Below are 27610 nucleotides of genomic sequence, written 5' to 3' on the forward strand. Positions count from 1 at the left end.
GTTTTTGTTTTTGACCAGCTCCATGGCAACGTCTTTGAATGCAGCTGGATGTGGTATCAGCCTATATCTGCCCACTTGAACAACAAAGAAGCGAGTTTGCTGCAAAAGCTCTGATCTGATGTTGTGATGAACATCTGGGTCGAAGCCCGAAAGACGAGGACGTTTTTCCAGAAAACTGCAAAACAGCCGAAACCCTGCAGTTCCTTTAAATAAAGGTCTAAAACTTAACTGGTTTGATGTTGCCTTTGATTCATAATAACATGAACATTGATCAACATATTTGATGATTTTCCTTATGTCATTTGACAAAATGTATTGTTTCATATTTTGTTTCATGTTTAAACATGATGTAAACATACTTTAAACAATTTTTATATGGTGTAAAGTGCTGTGAACTGCCTTGTTGCTGAAATGTGCTTTATAAACAAAGTTGACTTGACTTTAAGCACTAAACTGAAATCCGGAACAGATGGTGACCATGGAGACACAACACAAGACAGTGGACAAACATTACTGACCTAAACTACTCCCTTACTGAGTGCCGTTGGAGCTTAGTTATTTAGTCACCTCAAAACACTGAAATCTTCTGGACCAATTTAGCTTCTTTGTAAGCTTTAGATGCAAAATTTAAGTTTATTCTTGTAAAACAGAAAAATGTTTTACGCGTTTGTTCTGGTAAAACAGCAAAAGACCAATGGTCACCGCTGCTTTTAAATGTGCCCGTTTTAAACACATAAAAAGTGACAACTTTCAGTAACAGCTGTTTTTTTTTTTAATTCTTATTCTTATTTTATTTTTGGTTTCCATCATGTACACATTTTACAGAGAATTTTCCTCCTCGAATGTTTCAAATTTGAAACGAGGCATAGAAATATTGACTCGCAGTGAAGTTCAAAGCAATGTTGCAGAGGAAATAATGTAAATTACTCTCACTCCCCTATCTGTAACTAGTTAGTCGCTACAACACCTCCGAGTCGCAATTTGTGGCAAAAGCAACCAGGGGAAAAAAAGCTTAGAAAGACCAAGATCTTCAGCTACCCAGCTGTTTTTTTTTTTTTTTTAAAAAAGCTGTTTGAAAACTGCTTTTAGTGACATGGTGATTCTTCTGAGGATGAACTGAGCAAACGGCCTGCTTCTGTACAAGTCACTCTACAAAAGAGCAAAACTAGGAAACCCAAGAAAAACATTAAAGCTTTCTACATGCACTCTGGTTGTCTAAACACCCATCACCTCACTAAGTAAGTTTTTTAGAGTCAAGACTGTTTAAATCATTAGTACAACAAGGCTTTAGGACAGCTTACAGATGGTGAGTATCCAGAGAGAACAACTTCATGCATAAAGACCCCAGGCTGGAATTTTAACCTGGGACCTCCTAATGTCATGCCAGAGCTTCTCAGTTGCATTTAAGTCCAGACTTCAACTAGGCCACCGCAATATATTTTTGTTTGCTTTTGTGAGTCATGCAAAGCTTGTCTCGAGAGCAGAATGCATGGATCCACCAATTGTTGCAAATTATCCAGTTGCTCAAGAAGGAGAGAGCCGGCCAGGTTCTTCATAGTATGGCCACTATGTGTCACTATATTTTACATTAGATCTGAAGAGATGCACCCTGACCAAAAAAAAACAAAAAAAAAAAGTCTATTCTGGTCAGCATTAATTGTGATTACAATATAATCAAAAAACAGTCCGTATGGTGAGAAAATACTTTTACACATCTGTAAAAAGGGTCCCAGTGAGGGCATTTCTTCCATAATCTATTATCCTTAATCCATGCAGACTTCCTCTTACACAAACTTCAAACATGACCCACAACACAACGAAGTCAATCATGAAGATGCTTGACAAAACTTAAACACAAGACATATTTGGGTGTGAGCTCGTAAACAGCTCAACACAGTGACAAAACAGGCCTTCGGATGTGCCCGAGGGAGGACACTGGTAATCTGCAGTGCAGGGATTACAGGTCTACAGTTTCCATATTTGGTATGAGAGGCCCTGATTGGAGGAAAGGTGATGAAGCCATATGCCGAAGGTGTGAAACGAGGCCAGGGCGCCATGGCTCTGGGCCATTAGTGCAGCAGAGCGTGCAACGTGGACACACCCTCACATGGGAGCCTTTGTTTTGGTTGCCGGACCCCGAGGCCGGCGGGAAACCTGCAGTTAATCGAACACTTTGACAGGCGATATTCTTGGAACCTGAGAGGTGTGGCCACAAAAAGAGAAGGAGATGGAAACTTTTTTGCTTTGCTCGAGGCCTCTTTATAGGCAAATGAGATTTGTGATAACCCATATCTATGTTTAAGCATATTTTTAATTGTGCTTGAACACTTCTAAACTGGCGTCAGAAACGAAAGAGCTGGTAAAAGCAAAGAAGAACAACTCCGATCATGTTGACTGCAATGAAGGTCACATTGACGCCCACACCTTAAGATAAGTGGAAAGTTATATTTGAAGCAAATCTGTGCTTTGTTGCTTTGGAGGCCCAGTCATGAGATAAGCCTGCTTGACAAAGCAATTGCTAAGTGCAGACTGGTGACTCAACCTGTGACTTTAAGCTGAACTGCAAAGGCAGGATTGCCTTGTTTTTGTTGGTGAAAAAGAGCCATCTTCAGGTACAAATGTGTACTGCAACAGAAGAGCAGTCTTATTTACATCGTGAATGGAAAGGACTACAGGCTCTATATTTTCTTTGAAATAATTAGGAGAAAAACTACATATAATATTACAAACATGTCTGTTGACAATCCTGGATGAGGAGAGCTTTGTGGGGGTGGTTGGGGAGGGGGCGAGTTGCTTTAGGGCTGCAGACTGCAATTCACTATTCCAGCCACATGGAGACGCCATAACGGAGAGTAAAAACTTATGTATTGATAACAAAACTGAAGAACATCCGAACAGTGAAATACTTCTCCACAAAGAAAAAAGAAAAAGAAAAAGTATCCTGGCTCAACGGTGATCTGAAGGAAATGCTTAACCATAAAAAAAATACCTCTCAGGGAGGGAGACAGACGCTTTATTGCAATTGGCTCTTTGCACCTGCCGCGCTGACGTCACAACCGCATGCGCAAATGCGGCTTTGAGTTACCATGACAGCTAGAAAAGACAAAGTCTTATTTCAGACGCAAATAAAACAATACTATGAACATTGCCGTCTTCCTAATATAATGGGCTTTTAAGTTTTCATGGATTTCCAAACGGTCCTGAATTAAGAAGGCGGTGGTTTGTAAATATTCGTCGCTACCAGTTAAAGCTAACGCCGCACAGCAAAGTTTGCAGCCTTCACTTCACTCCGGATCAACTTCTTCAGCCTAAAGAAGAAGGTAAAGGAGCCTCCTGTGTTATTTCCATGGAATCACTTCTGTATTCAGCCTGAAAGAGAGTTTATGTGAAGGAGAGAGCAGACCAGAGCCAGACAACCCAGCAACTGATCCGCCTGTACACACTGCTGTAAACACCGTCCTGCTTCACAAGAAGCATGCAAAACTAATAAAGCGAAGTAACACGGAGACCTTAAGGAACACGGCCATATTTTTCTAAAAGCAACAACTCTGAACCTGAACAGTCAGCTGAACTAGAACTCCGACACCAGAGCTGCTCTACTGTTAAGCTATGGGCTTGTTGTTCCTCAGGCTTCAGAAGCAAAAAGCCTGAACCGTAAAATCCCCGTTACTTGGTCTCTGACACTAATGACAATAAACGCAGGTAATATACTTGAAAACAAGGTAAAAACATTGTCCGTTAGAATGGATGAAAAATGTTTAGATACTTAAATAGCACATTTTTACAAGACAAATGTCTGAGAATATTGCCTACTAGCATAAGCTAAAGCTAATGTTAGCCACAAAGTTTAAAGAAAGTAAAACTCACCTTCTTAAAACCTTTCTCCAGCTTACTTGTCGAGGCTTTGGATCAATGTACATCATTAATCGTTACCTTGGACAAGCCCTGCAAACACCCAGTGTAAAGAGCCTTTTTCAGTAGATGGGAAACTGAGCCGCTTTTCCCCGAACGCGGAGGTGCAAAGAGCCCATTGATAACATTCAGGTTTTTTTTGTTTGTTTTTTAGATGGCTCCCCGCTCAGGGCGCCCTTCTGTCCTGGATGATGCTCTAACTACTAAACTGGAAAGTTCTGCCTGTTTTCTATTTGTTACCTGCGTATTGAGTCAATGGGGATTCGGTCCCATCTTAGGTTAAAAAGTCCCTCTAAGCTCTGTGTGAGTGGGTAAATCGTGACTATTTTTAACATAGGACCTTTTTCTGATTCCATGTATGAAAAGTGACTAGTTATTGGTTGGTGAAAGCTACAGAAATGGCTTTATGATAAACCAAAAAAAAACATCAATAACTTCAGCAACACGGTTTAAAAATGTTCAGTATTCAGTATTGCAATATTTGCACAAACCCCTTTTCATTAAAAACTGTAGGTGAAAAACGTTTTACTTTAAAAAAAAAGACACAAAGACCAGCAAGATGTTTATTTTTAATTCATGAGGGTTAATGACAACAATTAATCAGGAAATAATATAAAAAGGCATTCTAGATATATTTCACAGTTCTCACACCCACACACATTAAAAACCAAATACTTTTTTTTTTAACATTTGTTCCTCGGAGATTGATAAATCATTCATTAGCGATATACAGTACAGATCATCAGCAGCTTGAAACTGGAGTTCGGTGGAGCTGCTTTTAGACATGCACATTCAAAGAGAGAGAAAACAAAAATAAAAACAACACCAGACACCCAGCTTACTGTTAACATCTTATTCATGCACTTACTTGCAGACAAGCGTCTCTGCGTGACTCAAAGTTCCTTCACACACATATTGCAGAGAATACATTTAGGTTAGCCAGTTAAGATATTTACTGCATATGAATTATGCAGAGACGTTTCCTTAGAAAAGGGTAATAATCGCATCTACAGTATTGCTTTCAAGCCTAATGAAAAATGCATACACTGGCGAAGAGTGCAAAACAAAGCATTCCGTTTTCTGGATGTTTAGCAGACCACTCACCACTGGGTGGCAGCACTTCATCTGAGATGCAGAGCAGCTCTCTCAGGAGAGCCACGCGCAGATAAAACTCCACGTGTAACGCATCAACACAGGAGAAGGTCATAGTGAACACTTAGTCAAGCAGAACTGTGGAAACATTAAAAAGGGTAATGTTTTTTTATTATTATTTATTGAGTTTATCTAGAGTCTGCTATGACATTTTGAGTCTATATTCAGTTTAGTTATGTTCCTTTTTTCCCAGGAACATGTTTAGAAAAGAGTCATTTGACGGAGGCTGTCAGCCTGTGATCCCATACAGGGTTTCGATTCAAGCCAATAAAAACATGCTTAATCTTACTGATATGTCTTTTATAACTACTGACGTTACTCATGAATGTTTCTCGTGGCTTTTTTGTTTTTAAATTCTCTAGAAATATGCTTATGGTATCTACAGAGCCTTCCAAAAGCACTTATTTTTTTATGTCAACTACACACCAAATGTGTTTTACCTGGATTTTATGTGACCGACGAACACAAAGGAGCACGTCACATGAGTTTGCAAGTCAAAATCTGAAAATTGTTACTTGTAATCTGTCTTTACCGTCATTGTGAAGTGGCGTGTGGTTTGTAGAAACAAACATCTGAGGCCTTCACAGAAATAGCTGTATTTATACTGAGATTCGATTACACACACATGACTTCTGAGGGCAATAAGTTGCACTATTTCTGGTGTCAGGGTAAAGAGTGTTGAATATATTCCTCCTAGCACATATTTATGTAATTATTTTGATTGTAAAATAGGTTGAACACAATGTGTTAATTCCACTGTACATTTATGACTACTTTGTGTCGGTTTATCACATGGACCCCATCCAAATACACTGAATTTTGTAATCGCAAAAAATGCCAATGCTTTTGCAAGGCTCTGTGAATTGTGTGGGGGTTTTTTTTACAGTAATTACTGTTACATCAGACTTTTAAGTCTTTCCCATACTCAAGATAGCATCAAACCACACAAAGTGGTAATTGCAGACAGAGACACACAAGATAATTCTTAAAAAAAATAAAAATAAAAAATTGCAAAAGGCTTTTATGTTGATGGCCATGACTCGCAGTCGTCACAGACTTTAGCATATAGGTAATAGAAATGATGTCAAGAGGAATAATTTTATTTATCCTCCCCATATTTACCAAAAAAACACACATATATGTCCAATTACACGCACACACACACACAAAAAAAAACACAGTAGGAAAGCATCCATGCAAAGCCATGACCTGCTTACTTACAGTTTAGTGGTTCAACGTGTGGCTCAGGGACACTTTGACATGCTAGGAGAAGACAACCGCAGACCCTCGCTGATAACCAGCAACTTCTGTCATTCTATTCGCACATGCAGCACTGTGATTCATCAGACATACATTATGGTTGTTGATTGAATAAACGGGCTGAAAGAAGATCTTTCCATGCATTTTTTTTTTATTTTTTATGTGATCCTTGAGAACCAAAGTGAAAAAGTAAATAATGGCGAAACCCTGCTACTGGGGAAGGATACATTCTTAAAGGTCCATTGCTGCAGAATGTGATGAAAATGCTGCCAAGTGAACATTAGCCAAAGTGTTTCCTTCAAGCGACTTAAAAGCCTTTATTAAAGAAATTAAATTTGGCCTGGTGTGACTTTTAATTCACACAAACGGGTGTGATGCGGCGGCCACAGTGTTTCACAAGGACAGTTTTTGCTGTCGCACCACGTCAATGCTTACGTTCACATTAAGAGTGATGGTGGCAGAAAGACAACAAGTTTGGAGATATATCACGCAAAAGAAAAGCAAACATTATTAACAGTGTTAATTTAATTGCTGCTTTGCCAACTCGCAACCTCAATTCACACACTCCCACACCCCCACCCACACACACACACACGTTACCTACATTAGTAATTTTCTTCAGCCATTTCATACCCATAACCATACCATTTCATACATCCATATAAATAATACCAAGACTAAATCATCTTACCTTTTTTTGTAGTCAAGTGTTTTTGTGTATTACTATAGACAAATGGTCAGAAAATGCCCAAATCTTATGTATAATTTAAATAGTTTGTAAAATAGTTTCCAAAATCTTATTACTTCTAAGCATTTTGGTTCTGATTCCCATTTAGGCCGGTTGTCTTAAAGATCAATGAAAGCAGAATAACAATGAGCAACCTTCTGTATGTTGTTGTTTAGCCAAGTCATATAGCCACATTTTCTTACATAGCTATGATTAGAGTGTGGAAAGACATGTTAAATTATGCCTTCTCAAAGCCAGTATGAAACTGGTGAATACAGATCTGAAAACAAACAAAACAAAAAGTTCTGTAGTAGCCAACTCCGAATTGTACCCTGCCAAAAAAAGGTCTACAAGTCCGTAAATGGATGCATTTCTTGTTAAAAAGGAATAAAGTGGATATTTGATTTTTACAATTCTTGCATCCATAAGCTGTAATACAGTTGACTGGGAAAAGCTACCACTAGCAGAAAACTTGAGCCTCATATTCGCTCCTTTTTCATTGAAGTCAACCGGTCAAAGCGGAAATCTGGACCAGTGTCAATACTCCTAGTCTAAAATCTTCAGAAAATAATATACAATTAAATAAATCATAAGTGAGCTTCATAAATTTCCAACTACCAAGACAATAAATTGGTCCTGTACCAAATGGAAGTGGTTCCGGGTCAAATGGTACTGGTTGTGTGAGAAAGAAGGGTACGAATTGGTGAAATTGCACGCAGCTCTGAAGACAGGTGTAACACAAACAGAGTTTTAGGTCATTCTCCCCTAATTCTAAACTTGAAACCAGATATTTCCATCAACTGTATAAGCAAGACAGTTTTATCGTATTCTCTAATATTACGTCAGACTTGCCTTTTCCTGTTTCCAGTTAGCGCCACCAAAATTATTTTTTATCAGCACCAGAATAATGAAAGAAATTTTTCATTTCTATAACTTTCTTTAAGTTTATAGTTCCAAGATTACATTTAGTGAGTCCAGATAATGAGAATGATCTCATGGCTTTGGGATCTTCTAACTCAAATTGAAGAATATCTGTGAACCTGTGGATATTCTTTAAAATGAAGCCTAGGCACAAATTCAAACTGGAAGACTCTTTTATCCCCACCTGCATCATCCAACCAGAGCTCCCGGCTCATTACCGTTGATTGATCGACGCCGGTCCAAGACTCGTCACGTCCAATCACTGTCCAAGCCCCAGCTGATAAGGACCACCATCCATGGCGTCCTGCGCTTTCCAGCAGAGCTCAGCCCACCTCCACCCCTTCACCTCCACTCGCTCGGCTATCCGGCCGCATCCTTCATCGCCTCCACCACCAGTGCTGGGTCCCGGGGGATGACGTTCCTAACAGCATATGGAGAAAGCTCATCCGAGCCCATCGCAAAGTTTAAGATAATTGATGTCCTCAGCCGGGGCCCGAGCGCCACAGATTTAATTCATGTTCTTAATAAACTTTTCTAATTGTTTCCCTTTTCTCCGTCTGAGTCTCTCCAGATTGAAATAACTGATCAATCATTTTTCTGGTCTGATTAGTCTGATTTAATATCATACAGTGAGAGAAAAATGGTTATGTCTTCTTATAAAGTGCATGTTAATATCTAGTTTTATTTGTGCCTATTATGAGCTTTAGCACCTTATGAGAATAAGCATGGGCCTTCACCATGCATCCTGACAACTTACCTCCATACCAAGGTATTTAAGACTCAGGTGACTGTTAGGTTTTCTTTAAAGACGCATGTTTTATAAAGAGTTTGTCATGTATAATCAATGACTTGGCTGTTGGTGTGGGTGTGTGTGTGTGTGTTGGCGTGTGTGTGTGTGTGTGTGTGTGTGTGTGTGGGGGTGAACGTGCACTGTTTTGACGGAGGAAAGTAGAGGCCGGCTCTTTGGTATGCTTAAAAAAAAAAAAGTTTGGGAATACCCACAGCAGCACTTCTATTGCTGTTTAATCAGAGGCTGATTCAATTACTAAAAGAAAAATTGCACATGCGACCCTAATATAGATTACTTCTTACAACGTAACCACAACAAAATTCCTCATATCTTCATAGTTTTTTCTATACTGACAACTCGAAAGATCATCTTAAATATTACACATTCCTTTGAATTTAAAGAAAGTCCGGCATTTGGGTGTCTAGCTGATACTTCGTGGCTGTGCTGCTTTCATTTAACATTTCTATGAGGCAAGAGAACTGTTCTTACATAGATTGGTGCATACTTAAATAACACAAATACTGTTTTTTTTCCAAGAAGTCTTTTTACAGAACAATAACACTAATCTCTGCAAAAGTGCTTTTTTTAAATCCTATATTCTGAGCTCCAAGAAGGAGTTTTAAAGTTTAATCCAGATCATTGAATATCCTAGCATGAGGGTCAGCCCCATGTAAATGGGTGGATGTAATGTGGAATGCAGTATTGACAGTAGCATTATGAGTCTCTGTTTAGCTAACAACAGTGAGTATTTGGGATTTGAAGCTTCAGTTAGACATTTGTTTTCTGGCTTCATCAGCACTAACTAACTTATTCTTGATGGCTGTCTCTCAATCTCATGCACTAAAGGGTGAGGATTGCATATGGAAAAGTGCCAGTGGCAGGTCAAGGAGGTATGACAGAGTCCCCTGCAAATTGACTCAATCAACTTTAAGGTAGCCATTTGAATTAAAGTCACTCCCCCGCCTTTGTTCTCGTTGTCTGTTGCCTTCCAAAGTTTCTCCAGCACCTCCTCCTCCTCCAGCATCATGCCGATGGTTTGACCAGCCATCCTCGGGCCCTTCATCGAAGCGCAGCCGCAGGGTTTTGCGGATAACAAAGCGCTCCACGATGAAGGAGGCGCAGAACCACGGCACGGCGTACTCGGCCGTGATCAACCCCATGAAGTTGTAGCGGAACTCGGTGTAGTCCCAGGGACAGGCATTGAACTGCCGAAGCAGCAGCCCCGTCCCGAACTCCCACAGGTAGGTCCACAGAGTGTAGATGATGCAGCGCAGCAGCACGGGGCAGCGGCCGCGCAACTTCAAGTACATCCGCTCTACAATGAGGATGCAGGTGCCGTAGATGAAGAGGGCCCACACGCTGGTCACACCGGGGAATTTCCAGTTGCAGTTGACCACAAACTCCCAGGCAGCAGTGAACATCACTTCACAGAAGTAGCCATGGATGGCGTAGAGGTACCAGCGGGAGAGAGCCGTGAGAGGAACAGGGTCCCTTGACGTTTCTAAGGTTACCATGGTTCCTCTTGTGGGTTTCACACAGATTTCCTATTTGTATGTACAGGATTCAGATCTGAAAAGAGAGCAAATAAAGACTTCAGAAATGATAATTTGGAAAACCTGCTAACCTTTATTCAACTCTGGTACCAAAGGAAAGGACATTTGTACTTGGTTGATTTTTTTCATTGCCATAACAATGTTTCATGGAACTGAATCTCATACTGCTGAGCAGTCTGTTTATTGTCCCTCAAATTGTGCCACATTTGTAAAGAAATGCTTTTGGGGGTTGAGCAGCAGAGTTGAGTATGTGGGTTGCTCTCATGAAAGACTTGTCAAAAACTAAACAGAGCGATAGTGTGGGGTGACATTTCATCATTGTCAACATCGGAAGCAATCTTGACAGAAGAGGTATCAAAATGAGATCCTACAAAAAGTGGCAATCCCATATTTGCCCTCTTTGGGACCCAAATCTAACCTCAATAATGTTAATGCCCAACAGAAAGAGCTGTTACAGATACTATCTTCAAAACTTAACGGAAGAGAAAATATTTCCTCCCTGCAGTCCTGACCTCAACCTCATTGAACACTGGCGTCAAAGTGACCAACGCAACTACATGCGACAATTGCTGGTTGAAGAGTAGTATGCCATCTCACACCTATGGGCGACCAAGTTGGTGATCAGAATGAGGAGAAGGTGGCAGGATGTTGTGGCTGCATACGACACACTGCTGAGGCCTCAGTTTATTCAATTAATGGGGTTTTTTTGTAATTGCTTCATCAAGGTTCAATCCCATAGGCCAACTGATCACACTCAACAAGAATAAGTAGCAGAATAAACTACTTGGTATTAGCAGAGATGATTTGAAAGGTTTTCCTTTGCCACAACCCATATACTCAACTCTGTTGCTCAACTCACAAATGCATTTTCCTTACAAATGTGGCACCATTTAAAAGGAAATTTTAAAAAAGCTTTACAATGGCATAAGATTTATTGAAAAAGGTATTGCTACAAAAGAAAAAAAATCGATAAAACAGAAGTTGCCAAGTTGTTTTCTCAGTCTCCAAGATGGATTATTAACACAAGACATCTAGCAAATAATATGTGAACAGCAATGTGCCAACACAGAAATAGCAGTGGGGAGTCAATACAAAGTTTCCATCACGTACGGACAGGAGGAGTGCAGTAGAAGATGTAATAAAATCTCCAAAGCTCGCTGTTAGCGAACCACAGTCAAGAGTGGAGTCTCAGGTCACCGAGTTTCCATAGCAACCACAACATGCTGTTGCGATATAACCAAATGGTTCGGGGTGATGCCAGAAAAAAAAAAAAGCCTTAACAGATGGAAACACAAAAGGAAATTCTACTAGGAGTTGAATTGGAAGGGCGTTCTTTGGTCAGAGGAGACGAGGACTGAGCGATTCAGCAACAAAATATGTAAGACGCAGGATGAGTCGAGGAAAAGTATCTCATGTTCAATGCAAAGGATAGTGGAAGATTGGTAATGCAGGGGGCCTGCTTTTCATTCATGCATCCTGAGAACTTTTATAAAGTGTATGGCTCCATGACCTCTTTGAAATAAAATGTAAAAACATCTACATTTAATCTGAATAGAAGTATAGAACATGAGTCTTATTGGGTATTTCTGCAGCTTAATAATCAAAACACAAACCAAATTGAACCCAACACAGACATGGCCGCCACAAAACAAATCAACATTCTTCCATGACTATCACAGTATCAGGATCTGCCTCCTACAGAAAACCTGTTTGGGTGAGATGTGGAAAATAAAGCGTTAAATGTGTCAGACACTGCATTCTGGTTTGTTTGCTTTGCTCCCTGCAAGATTGTTGTGTTAAGCCTCCTGTTTAGTTTGTATCAAAGTTGTTGGTCCGGATAGTCTAGTTTGTTGTTTTTGGATTTCACCCAAATGAATGCTGCTGAATGCCATTTATTTAGTAATAAAACCTTTTAGTTTCAACTATCTGGCCCCAGGGAATCCAGAATTACTGTCATGAAACTCTGTTTCATGACAGGGTAAAAATGTATAATTCATAAGGCAGCAAGGTTCTGACAGTGACATTTCAATTTCTGAGAATACTTGTGAAAGACACTGCAACTGCTTGTAGAGATTTTCCAAAAAATTACAATAATTATTCCTCATTATAAAACACTGACATGCAGTACATCCCGTCTTAAGCAATGATTGCAGCCTAACTGTCCAAACAGAGTCTGCTGCCTACAGAATTAAACAGGATTTGCTGCCATCTCCAGCAACAGCCATCTGGCCAAATCAAAAGTGAAATCTTCAGGATTAGAAATTTAATTGCGTGGGGTGCTAAGTCACTTTTAAATTAAGCCAAGGCAGTGAAACACTGCAGGCATCAGGAGATTTAATTAAAGACTAGAGGCTGATGAAGCACTTAAAGTGTACAACCTTCCCTCAGCTGATGCTATTTACACAGTGAGGGGGTTTCTTATGTAACGTATAGCTTTGTCATCGGACTGCCTACATCAACACTCTGCATCTCCAACTCGTGCTGCTTGACAAACATTTCGTGCTGACATATCAGGTATCAGAAATCCCACAAAGGGACAGGCCCGTTCGCAGCTCTGCTCCACACATCGCGTCTTAAATTAGAAGAACACTGAATGCAAACAGCACAATGACGAATTCAAAGACCATTTTACGCAACAAGGCCACGCAGTTTATATCCTTTACCATACAATGTCTCCAGAGGAAGCTGTCATAGCAACAACGATTATACAATAGATCACAAACGCTTGGTGAAATTACATCTTAGTACGAGGCTACAAGTACAAACACATGTTTGAAGAACAAAAGGTCTTTTTTTGTCTCTTTTTGTCTTCAAAGCCTGGCTGTGACCCAGAGAGAGTCCACAGGGATTAGCACATTTACTCCAAACAAGGAACAGTGGTTTCATGTGATTAACTGGGCCACAGCGATGGACCAACTGACCTCCATAAACCCCTTATTCCATCTTTTCTCTGGCTTCCTGGGAAACACACCTCCTCTATGAAAGTTAGACTGGGTCAAGGAGTACTTTTCAAGTGCTGAGAAGAAAGGTTCAGCCTGTTACAAAAAGAGAGGCATGCTGAATTGAATTCCCCTTCGCTTCTATAAGTTAGTCAAGTCAGATTGCTAAATTGTGTCAAAGCCTCAAGGAATTCATGCCATTATGATTCTGTTTCTCTGTATCATTCGGTTTTTTATGTCTCAGTCACTGAACTACTTCTGCGGACTGCCTGGTATTTCAGTCATTTAAATTCCACAATATTTGGCATATTCAGAATCTGTCAACTATCACCGACATTATATATACCTCTTACACTTTTCAAATATCTCAATTTTTTATTAAAATAAATTCCAGCCTATAGGCACTGGGACTGTGTCCCACAGTCTCATGGAAGAGTCAAAAAGGCACACGAGCTTACCGGGTCACTCTTTGTTTTTGGGCTTCTGAACATCTTCATGCTATCAAACCAGAAGCAGCTGTTTTAGTCACTATTAAAAAACAAATTCATGCTCTTCATACTTTTTCAGAACGGGACAGTTAGGGAATTAAAACTACTTTTACAAAAGATTATTGTTTACAGTGTATACCATATTACTGTAAGTATATTAGCTAATGTTAAAATAGCAAGTGCTGGGGCGTGCTGTGGTGGCGCAGGGGGTTCGCACGCCTCACGTTTGGAGGCCTTAGTCCTCGACGCGGATGTTGCGGGTTCGACTCCCGGTCCCGACGACCTTTGCCCCCTCTCCTCACCCTCCTTCCTGTCTGCCTACTGTCGAAAAAATACCAGCCACTAGCTCTGCAAAAACTCTTCGGAGAAAAAAATGGAAAAAAATAAAATAAAAAAAATAAATAAAAATAGCAAGTGCTGCTAGCCTGTTAACATTTGCTAACCTGCTGGAATTAACATTAACTACTAGACATTAGCTAATGTTAGCATATCACCCAAAAACAAGTAACAGGTAATATACAGTAACTACCATTAATAGCAACTTACAGGTTAATGTTAGGATGTTAGCTCTTAGAATAACAGTATTCGTTACTGTGAAGGAAAAATTTAGTAGCAAAGTTTAAATAAATTTGAATGTACACTTTATGTTTTTATTAAAGGTTTGCACTCAGTTGCAGCTCAACAGGATATATGCTCTTCTGACCCTCCTCAAATAAGTGAAGAACAGGGTGTTCAGCGGTTAGAAATGTGAGACATGGCTAAGGTGATAAGCCTAGTTTGTAGAATTTCAGTTTCTAGTATCTGTTTAGCCATCAGCAGAGAGGCCTTTTTGGAGAAAGGTATGCAACCCTGCTCCACTGGAACTGACAGATAAGTAACGTGTAGATTTTTACCTGACACTTGAGCCAGGGGGTGTGACTAAGTAATGTGTGATGTATCCTATGTAAATGAGGGGACGTTCAGCCCCAAGTCAGAACTCATCCGATTCTCACTGAGATGTGAGCGTTGTATGTTTTCTCCATTTGCAAATGTTAATTAAAGCTGTGTTTGTTCTCTTTTATAGCTGAAGTTTGGTCTCGAATTTTGTGCAACTTAACAGTTACTGTTAGCTAACATACTACCATATTTGCTAGTCTTTTCATTATATTCAACTGAAGTTGGAACCATGACGAATAGCCATGAAGAATAGCTATTATGCTAATTTTACTATGCTGGCATTTTAGCTAATGCTGGCTAAAATGCTATTAGCAAACAACTGATACTTGCTACAGTCAGGTAGGAAAAACTGGAAAAGTTTTTTCTTAAAAAAAAGAAAGAAAGCCTTTCCACTCATTTTAACTGTAGCCTACATCACAATTATTGACTTTTCACTTTGCCTAAGCTCTCCCACTTAGGTTACGATTTCCCTACTGTTTAACATCGTCAGCTGATTTATGCTCTTAGATTTTATTTTATGGTCTATCATGCCAGGCTGCTGACTCTTCAATCTAACACCACTTTTAACAGTTCAGCTTATGACTTCGGTTTCTTCAGCGGTTTTCAGTTTCCGCTTCTGCTATGCAATACGGCTCTATTAAAAGGGATTGTTCTCAATTTCTGCCTCTTTGTTCTCCATGACATTAATTTGTGCTCCAGTTCAACTTTTTCAGCAGAAGTTGAAATGAAAAATCAGATTACCAATTTAGCTTATAACATCCATGCAGCATTTGTGATGCAAAAGCATTTTTTTCAATCCAGTTCAGGTTTTCACCATAAAACTGAATTATTGTCAAATCTGCCATTATAAGTAGACTATAGTTTAAATACACCAGCATATTCTAACTTCCAAAACACCTCATTGCTTTAACCACTTTCTATGCAGATCAAAGCAGTCTGTTAGCCACATTGTTCTCTTGTCATCACTGACGACCAGTTTCTCACAGAAACGATCTCCGCTTTTTCTCCCAACACTTCCTCCTTTCTCTCTCCACCTAAAATGCACATTACATTCGTTACCCACACACATGAAAATCTGCTAATGAGAAGGATTATCTAAAACTGTAATGAGGCTGTCCAACACTACACCTCCTGCCAAACACACCATACACGCGAACATCCAGACAAAGACGAGGCAGCGATGTGCCACGAGAAAAGGAAATCATTTCTGTGTTCTTCCTGTGATCTTCATTTCTGAAAACAGTTAGTGGTATTTCTGATCATTTTATGGCGTTGACAAATCAGAGAGAGTCAACACTTGACATAAACTAAAATGGTCCAAACAATTTATTTTCTATGCTCACAGAGAGTCTTGTGGTGATGATTCTTTACTATCCGGTTAGGTTTATAAAAGGCACTTGTGTGCGTGTTTGTGCCCAAGGTAAAGTGAGGCACACTTATTTTTTTTAGCACCACTCAAACAAAAGATCATTGAAATAGCCAAACCCAGCAGTGAACTCAGACTCCTCTAGCATCTCTTCAAATCATCGCCTCACAACACATATACGTAACCACCAATCCCTCTTGGTGGCTCATTTAATCCTGTAAGTCACACCAGTCAGTCTGGTGAGATCATGGTCAATATGAGCTTCTTGAGCATGCAGTGGGTCCATGCAGCCAAAGGGGCCGGGTCTACAATGCAGCGCATTCACCTGAGTAATATGCATTAGATGCGTCACACACGCATTCAATTTAGCTGAGATTTGTGTGTCAGTTTGTTGTAATTGTTGCACACCCATTTCAACATGGAAAAATATTAGCACGGTTGCATCCAATGTAACTGAATCTCCACTGCAAAGTGAATTTATTGGCAAAAGCAACAAACATGCAACAAATCTAAAAAAAAACCCAACTATTTAAATTGCTGAGCAAAGCTGAAATTACAAGTTGTTCCTTTAAGTTAAACACAAAAGAGAACTTTTAATGACGACAGCAGTCTCTAAATGATTTAACTCCTTCAAGTATTTTTCATGTGCGCTGCAGCAGCCATTTTGCTGTTGACCTGCTAGAACTGTGATGTATGGCCACCCAATATGTTCTGGCAGAGTTCTCCAGGAGACTTGTCATGAGCAAACCCTCCAGTTCACTAATAATCTTGGTTCTGGATTCTGTGATCATGTTTTTCAAATCAGACCAGCGTTTAAGTCAGGCGATTATGTTTGCCAGTCTAGTATTTTCCAAGGACTCCTTCTGACATCAAGCCTTGGTGAATCATGCTTGAGATCAGTGTCCAGTTTAAATGGCCAATCGTTTCGTCACACTTTGAGAAAAGCCAGCATAGTGTGTCTGTGTCCGATATTAAAATGGCTGTCATAATCTGCAAAATATTATGGCACCGTACTGCTCCATAAAAACCGAATAGGCCTGTGAAATGATGTCAAACCATAATACTGTTGCCATCAGGCTGGCTGGATGTTTGATTAGCTTAATTTACTTCTGCATGTTGTGGCAGAATTATGTAAAAAAAGTTTGGATCGGTGCTATTGTTACTGGTGGAAATAAAGAAGATGGAAGTGTTCAGTTAAGGGGGCAGAGGGGCTCACATCGTAAATGGTCAAATGTAAGCACGGCTAAGCGCTAGCTACATAGCGTACCCTTCCCATGAGGCGAGGGATCATGCATTGATCAAACAGCAGCATGAACTAATGAGAGCAGCACAGATCAGTGACACACATAGACACATTATTAAAGCACAGCTTTTAAAGCTGCTGGCTTTCTGAGAGTTTTTGAATGTAATTCAAAAACCGAGACATTTTGAATGTAATCTGTGCGGCTGGATGAACCACAAAAGGACAGCAAATCTACAACACTCTGCAATTTCCACTCCGTACAGGTAGAGACTGCTGTGCAAAAACAAAGTACAAACCAGTCTTGGCATTTATTTTCTCATTAAATCACCAACTACTTTCTGTCTCTGGACATCGAAACATGTCAGGAATCTCTGGAGAGACAAAGTAATTGAGTGTCTAGTAATAAAATAAATTTAAGGACTATCATATGGAGACACAATGAGTTTTACTGAATAAAATTCAAACCATATGTCTATTAAATCTACTATATTTGAATTGCTTAACTTTATGAGTTTAGTCAAAACATTGCTTTTTGATGAAAATAGAATAAAGTGTGATTAACTGCAAAGCCCCTAATTAATTAGATACACTTTTATTGTGTCCCACGGCTAATTCAGATGCATCATTAAAAGATCAAATCTAATACAAGATGTTAACGGAGCATTTATTAAAACATTTTCACTGGAGTTAACACAAAGCCACGTTGGAAAACACGTTACATGAAATCCTTTGAAACTTGCCAGTTTGTTGCACTTTTTTGTAGCAACTACATGACGTTGTGTCACAAATTTCAAACCCCCTTCTGCTGACGTAGCAAAACCGAAAGTTGCTTTTATTTAGAGAAAATGCAAATGACATACCGGTTCCCGACATTTTTGATTACTCCCACTTTACAGCAGTCAGGAAGTGATTGAAATATTTATAGTAACATATTTAAAAGCACCCAGCTAGACTCAAACTGGGATTTCTTTGATAATTACATCAAGATGACGTAACCAGATATCCCCATCACCTTATTTATGCTTCTTTATTGACCTGTTGCCTCATAATCACACAATTAACTTGCCAGATAGTATTTTGCTCTGTTTTTGATGTAGTTGTATCATACCCTTCCTCCCCATCACAGAGGCACTAAGTTATCGATCAGCATGGCTCCAACTGCAGTGGCCCCATTTTGGCATCACCCTTTATTGAAACCTGCCACAAAATATCTCAGTTTGAGGTCAGAATCACCAGCGGAATCAGAAAAGCAGCACGAAACAAACTGAACTGAAAAAGTGTAAATCAACCGCGCAGCGCAGGTCTTGTTTAAGGAACGGATTGTGTGCTTTTAAGAGAAACATGATTATTTGTGAAGGGAACGGATGACAGGTTTCTGAGACATTTGGCGAGCAAGAAAACACACGGACTGATATACGGAGTAAGCGAAAGGTAGAGAATAAAGACGTCTTTATAGCGCTGACAGCTATGAGCTCCGACAGCGAACACACTGAGGAATCCACAACACAGCGCACAGTCGGGTTATCTTCCGTGCCGGTGTGTTTCCGAGTGTGTGTGACACGGATCCCAGGTGTACTCTGACTTTCGGAAGGTCACTTTGGGAGGCATCAGAGAGGAACCAGCAGCATCCGATATGCAGGTGAACGACGGCGAACCGGGGTGACCTTAGCGACAACTCATCTCCAATGACAGAAACTGCATCAGCAAGAACGGCGCTCCTGCATTTAAAGGGATAGTTTGGGATTTTTCAAGTGGGGCTCTGTTAAAAAGCTTCTAAGAATTTAGTATAGAAGCTCTGCGCCTTCATTTAGCAAAATTAACATAAATTCTGGTTGGTCCAGGAGAAGTCAAATTATCTGCCTTCCACAATCTTTCAGAAATCCAAACCCAAAAACGACACAGGACGTTTTGAATTTGGGATTTTAAACTATTAGTACGTTTCCACTGAGTGGTTATTTATATAAACACGATTATTTACACTGGAAATTGAGATAGCAGACAGTGTGCTGACATTGAGTCTTCTGTGTGTAACACTTACAGATCATGCAACACGCAAAGAGTTTTCTGGTCAGAGTCAATGTCTGATATAAAACTAAAGTGGTATTAAAAGCAAAACTACTGTAGAGGTTTATGCCTACTAATTTTTTCAGGGCAATCCCTTTATCTATTAGGTGATAAGTCAAAAACACTTCACATGTTCTGTATTCAGAACGTGTTTCACACAGTATGATCTCTGGTGGCACACCGCTTCCTTTCATTTCCTGCGTTTGTCGCAGGTTAAGATATTATCTAAATAAAACATCTAAACAGGATTCAAAAATCCTGAATTATTTGTACAACATCATAAAATTACAGTTTAAATGCTATTTTAGTTGCTGAATGTTCTCACCAGAAACAAGTAATAGAAAAATAAAAAAAAAATAAAAATAAGTGGTTATTTAAGTTTTAAATTTCATTATCTCAAATAAGAGAAAATCAGACATCCAAGAATACAATAATAATCCACAATAATCCATGCATACAATAAGTTATAATTAGAAATCATCATAATATATATAAATATATGGTATATACATATATATATATATATATATATATATATATATATATATATATATATATATATATATATATATATATATTAAGTAATTGAAAATTCTAACAAATTATGTAAAGCCAATAGGAACTAGATCAAAATTTAGAATAAATACAAATAAAGCAAAACATTTTCAGAGGAAAGCTTTGCAAAAAACGAGTTTGATCTATTTTAAGAGGCAAAAGCCAAGCGCCTTAAGGTCTGAAATATGCACACAAGACAGGCTTTAAAGTTTAAATTCTGCTTTTAAATTCCTGCGTCTTTTAGATTCCTCACATACCTTAATCACATGTTCTCTATATCCACGATGAGCAATAGGCCGAGTCAGGGGGGGGAGAGAGTAATAAATCCAGAGACAGGTTTGAGAGAAAAGAAGAAAGATGGACGGGGGATGGAGGAAAGGTGGAATGGGAGAACCCCAGGAGGCGGCACAAAATAAAGGGACTCTGATCGATTGCAAAGACAGGTCGATTAGCTCCGAAACAGCAAGCTGGCCTTCACCCCCTCTGCCCCCAGGGAAGAACTACGCCTCTCCTCTCATTCAGACTCGTGCAAAAAGACCTAAAACTCCTGCTGCTAAGATACGGCGCTTCTGGTGTCCCTTTCCCGGTAGCAATAACACCCGATAGCAATAACAAAACTAAATGCAATTAAAAACAACCATTAATCATCATAAATGATGATTAAATACATAAATGATGTATGTGAGAATGTGGCTGTTCTTTTTTTTTTTTTTTTTTTGCCAGTTGTTTGTTGATTCTTGCGTTGTGTGTGAATTGTGAGACAGTTATTTTTTGTTTTTGGGCATGTGCACCGACTGATGGCACCCTTTGAATTTCGTTGTCCTTGTGACAATGACAATAAAGATTTATCTTATCTTATCTTATCTTATTTAAGAGGGAGTGAGTTCAATGCTCCATCATCCGAGCTTTAACTTTACAATCTTGGATGCAAAGAAGCATGTCAAAAGAAAAGAAAGTTAATATTAACGTCGTTCGCTCATACAATGTATTATTGTATTGTAATGTATTATTACAAGCCATTTCTTTCTTGATAATGAAACATTTTTCCTGTTATTTTAAGGAAACTACATAAAAATATCTAGATTTATCACATACATTTTTATAGCATCCAGATGATATCTAAATTTCTTTCTTTATTAGAACACGTTTTATATATAAACTTCCTTTGATAAAGATTAGAACTGTGTACACTGTGATTAAAGGAGTTCAATGTATTATTGCATTTATGATCTAAGGATGGTGAGGAGTAACATCATAGAGATGGAGGACATGAGAAAATGAAAGAGGAAGTAGCGAATAAGGAAAGAGAAGTAAGGTGTGACACTAGGAAATAAGGAAGCAGTGAAAGAAGGAAAAAAAAGGACAGAACATTTAAACAATGCAACAGGGAATAAAGTCTTGAAATATGAATATTTTCCACTGGTTTATCTTCTCTCCTTTTAAAATACAGGAATCCCACACTCTGCAAACAACACGCTAAACGTCCCTTTAAAAGCAGTCTTCCAGTTAAGCGTGTAGAACATTTCGTCCCCCGCGCTCCTCCTTCTGGTTTACAGTTTCAGAAAGCAGCTCAGTTTAGCAACTACATTAGACCTCAGGTTATATACGCGACACTTGCTTTTCTCCGTCGGTCTGCTACGGCGTGCCGTGGCGTGTCTGGTGAGGCCGTGTGATCATGTGAGTCCGAGCCGCACAGCGGAAGACGGCCGCGGCTACGCAGGCTATGTTCATTCCTCGCACCGCCCCGTGAAAGCATTCAGACCCCTGAACTTTTTCCACAGTTCTTAACAATTTCATTTCGACACAAAGCAGTGCAAAGTTGTAAAAGCGTAAAAAAACAACACAAGAGTTTTATGGGGGGGGAATTTATTGCTTTTTTGTTGTTTGTTTTTTTCAAATGAAAAAATGGGAAAATAATGGCATGTATTTGTATTCAGCTCCTCAGTTGAAGTTTGATCAGACATTTTTCTATTGTTTTTTTTTGTTTTTTTTTTTGGAAACAAATAAAATGTAATTTGTCCAAGTCTTGACAGAGATTCCCAAGTAGATTTAGGTCTGGGTTTTCACTAGGCCATTGAAAGATATGATTATGCTTTGATCCAAAAGTCAGTCTGCAGAAAAGTGACCCTTTATCCTAAACTCAAGTCTTTTGCAGCCTTTTATAGTTTTTTTTTTTTAAGGATTGTCATATCTACTCTTCCATTAACTCTAACCAGCTTCATTGTTGCTGCTAAAGAAAGATGTCCCCACAACATTAGGCTGCTGCTCCCAAGCCTCACCTCGGGGGTGGTGCGAGGTCTTAGATTTCCAGACCAAAAAAGTCCAACTTTTGCCCCGTTCTGACCAGAGCACCTCTTTCTCGTGGTTTCTCGTGGTGCCAAAAGGCATATTTATAGAAATGCAGGCATACTCCACCTGAGCTGAGGATTTTTGCAGCTTCCCAAGAATTACCCAGCATTCTCTTGGCAGTTTCTCTGACTCCTCGCCAAGGCTGCCATTTCTTGGTAAGGTTTGATTACGTCTAATCCTCCCAAACATTACCGGTGCGATGCTTTTTCAGACAGATGCACAGCTTCATTCGCAACACAAAGCCTCGGTTTGCATGTTTGAGCTCTACAATTAGCAAGGTCTCTCAATAATGCTCTCAGGTAAGGCTGGAAAGGTGCCAAGAAGCGTTGACACTAAAAGCTCAGGCGCAGCACGGCTGACGCAGGCCCGTGCAACACTATCAAAGGCATCATCTCCATAACCGCAAGGTGAAAGCTTTAGCGAGTGACGCAGAGCGGCGGAGGAGGAATGCTTTATGTAAACAGGGAGGTGGGTTTCGGATCCAAAAGGCTTTTATTGATTGGCAAGAAATAGAACCATGAAGTCATGCGTGGAAGCAAGGAGGCTTCTTGTGTTAAACGTGACGAGTCAAAAAAATAAGCTTTCCCAAACACGTCAGTTATATAACAGAAGGCTGAACTTTCTAACTCTTTAATTAAAGTGATTCATAAAGCTGTCTAGGCAACATGTCAGTATCCAAGAGAGATCGGACAGGCTGAACCTCTAACTGGAAGCAATGGCTTTGTTTTGGGCTCCAACAACAACACAATAAATCAAGAAAAACAGATTGGTACGTAACTCAAAAGGTATTAGCAAAATATTTGATTCATCAAGGTTCATATAGCAATTTATGTCACCTAGGGACATATGATTATAAAGATTTGGGATAAGTATGACAAGACAAAAATATTTCTTTTAAAAACTGTCCACATCGCTATCTTTTATTGCATCAGCATAATCTCACACTGGAAATTTCAGGAAAAAAATCCCATCTGTAATTAAAGTGCATTTATTCAGTGGATGGAGAGGATCTCATATAAAAAAAATAACTTCTCTAGTTACATTAGAAAGTAATTATTGGGTGCATAATTACATTCAATAAACCCATAAAATAAGTTAAATGAGGCATTTTTCTCATTTTTATGCTGATCAGAGTTTCTAAGAACTTTTAAAATATAATTCACAACTTCTTTCCCCCCTACAGTATTAATATGGAGCAACACAGCGGCTACATTTCTGAGCCACTCTACAAAATGAGAAAGAGAAGCCATTAAAGTAAGGCAGGAAGCAACCTACCAAGACTTGCCCTTTTTTCCCCAGAATGCACAAGCAATAATTAAAAAGTTTGAAATAGCTAGAATGACAAACAAGGAACGTGGGAATATCTTATAGAGATTATTTAAGAATGACATCAGATTTTCTATAGAAAGTGCCTGTCAAAAATTAGTATCTTTATTCAAAAGGTCATGTTACATTTGCAGCTCCAAAGACAAAAATGGCTCTTTAGACTGTAAAGCTTGCAGACCCCTGCCTCCGAACAAGAACAGCCCTCAGGGGGAGAATCTGTTGACAGGCAACTAATAGTTGCACACTCTGCAAATCATGCTACTGCTACAAACTAACAAAACACCTGAGACTTGGTGGGAATTTCACCTTTCAGCATGACAGCAACCTTTAACATAGAACCAGAGTGACAGTGGAGTTGGTTAGATAAAAGCAGATTCAATGGTCCAGTCAAAGTCCAAACCTAGATCCAGTGGAGAATCTTTGGGAAGACCTGGAAATTAATATGTTTCATGCAATTTGACTGATGTTCAGCTATTTTCCAAATTAGAATAAGCAAACATTTAAAGTTCTGGATGGGCAAAGTAGGTAAAAATACCCCCACCCCCTAAAAGATTTGCATAAAAATGTTGTTGCTGAAATACTGTCTAAAGACGGGTCTGCGTTTATGCATTACTTTGTTGGTGTGTCGTAACGCCACACTAAATACATGGAGTTTCTCACTGCAAAGTGACCAAATGTGAAAAAGTTTGAGAGGTACAAACACTTTGCAGGTCCATTACCGTCCTGAAGTTCCAGATCCTGAGAAGTTGAAGCTCTGACAATTGTGGGTCAAGCTACGCAATAAATCTTAGAGCTCCTAAGGCAAAATCTGGAGTTTTATAGACATGGTCACCATGGAAGTGGTGAAATGGAGATGGATGCACCTAATGGATGGGGATTCAACTGGCTATCAGACGTAGAAGCTTTGTAATCAATCGTTGGTCATCCATAATTGATGTTGGTTTTATGGCAAGAGATCTGTGGAAAACAATAGAGGTACAGAAATTTCCTGTCCGAGTCAACCCAATGAACTACTGAGGCTTTTGTTCAAATCAATAAACTGGATTAACGTGTTGAGTATTTTATTTATAGAGAAAGGGACAACTAGCGTTTAGAAGGTGAGACGAAGGCCAAACTCTCCGAGTGACTTCAGAAGTACCCGTTTGCTTTCATGCCGCAAACTCCCAGATTTTTTGAACAAGCATATTTGCTAAACCCGACCTGTGATATGACGCAGACATAGTTTATTCGTAGCATTCCATCAATTCCAAACACCAAGCTCAGTGTGTAGAAACAGGGCCAGTTCTGACATGAGGTGACCTCCTTTTAAGCTAGGGGTGGGGGGTATAAAATAGATTTTCTTTTTTTTTATGGATTTGCAAACAATGAGAGTCATTGAGAACCAGGGATTCTTTGGATATATTCCCATCCGAAAGGATTTCCATTGCAACAGTGATTCCCACACACTGTAAAGTGACGGGATCGCTAGCAGGTGAGATAACCCTGACATGATGTGACACAGGGAAAGCCGTTGACCCAGAATCGGATGCTACTGTACTGAGCAATTCGCTGATGTGTGGCAGTTAGCGTGAGGTGTGCTCCATGGGAGAGCAGTAAAAGAAAGTCACACAGCTGCAAATGTTAAATGGCCTGTACTTCTATAGCGCTTTATCTAGTCCAGAGGACTCTAAAGTGCATCACACTACATTCACCCACATATTCTGAAATATTAAAAGCTGTGACGGAATGTAGCACAGGAAAGGCGGATCATAACTAAAGATGTAATTTTAGAAACAGGTCATTATTTACTTTAGGTATTTATTTACTTCTGAATGAGGTCACTAGTTTTTTTAGTTTATAATCTGTTTGGTGGTTTTGCTAAGAGATATATATAGCAAATTTGTTGTTATGGCAGTATAACTGTATGCAATACAAAGAGCTGCCTGTATTGCAAAAAGTTTTACCTAAATATTTAGGTACTTACGGCCCAATTCCTGTAACATCATTGTTATAATTGATATTTAATGCATTAACTAAAAAAACCAAAGGTTTTTAGAAGACAAAGAGGTGATGAAGTCACTAAGAAACCAATAAAAATGCGTTGTTGGGATTGCTATCAAACTGAAGCAAAATATATATATATATATATTATGATTTTAAAATTGCTTATTTATCACCAGTGATATCATCCTCCACTCACAACATTCACTAATATTATTGCGCATGTCAGGTTTTACGCACTAATACTAAGAGCAGAGCTCATTTTTCGTTCATCATTCTAGCATTTTTGATAGCTTGGAAAACGCACGCAGCTTTGCCTGAATGAAATTTTCCACATAAATTCTACTGCGCCACTGTACTTGGCTGCTTTGTGAACTTTCAGTTTCAATAATGTTCAACGTCTGCTGTGACGTTTTGGTTATCAGCTGCTTGTTTTAATGCAGAAACAGCCAAAATGTACAATAATTAAGGTCGGAGATTTTAGAATTTCAACTAGAGATGTACAAATGCAGTCCAGGGTTTATGTAAGGAGTGGAAATAGTCCTTTACTGTAACGCCAAATTGAAGTATGTAGACAGTCACAAAAAAAAATAAAAAATTCTTACAGTATTTACAATAATGCCGCCCTCAATGCCCCCCTGGGCCAGCGCCACATTGCCAATTTTATTAACCACCACTATGTCAATATTATATACCTTTTGGCCCCGTCAGGTGACTTACAGTAAGACCTATGAGTTGTGAAACATCAACACGTGAATACAGAGAGGTAACAGACCCGCTGCATCACTACGGGAATATTAATCTTGTGTCCACACACACAGCTCAGAACCGTTACTCCCTTTTAGCAGTGTTATAATACGGGGTCATTTTGGGATTCCTCGCTGTGGAGGCTGTTGCGTGGGTTATAAATAGACGATGGACCGCAGTGGAAGCGACAGCGGGGATTATCTCACCCCAAATGATAATGAACTGCAGGGTTTATGTGGCATAAATCGATTAGGGCTTTTTTTTTTTTTTTTTTTTTTTAAGCTTCTGCAAAAGGCTTCCACAGATGGAGCTACACTGCGGACCTGGAGTCCAGGCGTCCATCCGCTCTGCAAATGAACGGCTTTTCTTCACGTTGGATCCGGATCTGTCCCGGGAAACTGGAAGGTGCAGGGGCCCCGTCGGAGGGGCCGGGGGAGGGGGCAAGAGGTTGGTGTTGGTGGGGAGGAGGGGGGTGACTCCGCTGCAGCATCAAGCACACTGATGATGAGCAGTGCGGCACACTACAATTAAACATACATGTAGCTGTGCAGCTCATGCACCGATTTCATATCTGGGATACTTTGCAACTCTTTCGCATTAAAAAAAAAAGGTGACTTGCGATCCACAAAGACGGTTTTGGTCAGAGCGGTTCCCAAATAAACTTACGATAATCCGGATTTTAACAGGTGCAGCGGCGCGACTGCGCAGACAACACGCGCAATATTGTTGTTGAATATGAAAAGAGAGAGGAGGGTGGTGGAGGTGAGGAAACTGCTTTAGACATTCAATTGAATAAACGGTTAAAAAAACAAACAAAAAAAACAACAATAGCGCAGCATTATTAAGTTGGGAGAAATCTGGTGAAATTTCATTGTGAAAGGAAAATAAAAGCCCAAAAGATTCCCCAACAGGAACACATGTTGTTGCCCTGAATGTCACTCCGCTCCAGTACAAACATGTTGACTGCTTGTCTCTCTCTCTCTCTCTCTCTCTGTCTTTCTACGATCAGCACAGCGAAATATATTTTTATTTTTTACCTTCAGGAGGGTCTCTGCGGTGTCTGCCCAGGCGCACACCCCGGCGGATTCGACACATCCCTCGGTGAGGTCGGTCGGGAAGAGTAGGTGTCGGTCCGCGCCTCTGCTAGCCCGTCGCCCGGCTTCTCCTGCGCGGTGTCTCCGCTCCGTCCTGTGGAAATCCACACACATTTTTTTTTTTTTTTTTTTTTTTTTTTTTTACTTCACTGCAGCGGCGGCGGCGGCACCAGCGGCACATGCTCAGATGGACTCACGCAGCTCCTGC

At 39.7% G+C, this 27610-nt stretch overlaps 1 protein-coding gene across 1 annotated transcript; it reads right to left on the reverse strand.

Annotated features, from left to right (window-relative positions):
* Positions 1-4461: 4461 nt before the first annotated feature.
* Positions 4462-27435, reverse strand: LOC102230714 (transmembrane protein 229b-like). The gene is made up of 2 exons (XM_005799249.2): positions 27346-27435; positions 4462-10331 (listed from the first exon to the last, which is right to left on the reverse strand). Exon 2 carries the CDS (start codon positions 10274-10276, stop codon positions 9680-9682), a length of 597 nt encoding a protein of 198 aa, XP_005799306.1. The 5' UTR covers positions 10277-10331; positions 27346-27435; the 3' UTR covers positions 4462-9679.
* Between the last annotated feature and the right edge of the window lie 175 nt (positions 27436-27610).

This window comes from Xiphophorus maculatus, chromosome 19 (assembly GCF_002775205.1).
Source record: "Xiphophorus maculatus strain JP 163 A chromosome 19, X_maculatus-5.0-male, whole genome shotgun sequence".
NCBI lineage: Eukaryota > Metazoa > Chordata > Actinopteri > Cyprinodontiformes > Poeciliidae > Xiphophorus > Xiphophorus maculatus.

Coding starts and splice junctions, on each gene's coding strand:
- LOC102230714 (XM_005799249.2), bottom strand. CDS start 10,276: ATGGTAACCTTAGAAACGTCAAGGGACCCTGTTCCTCTCACGGCTCTC.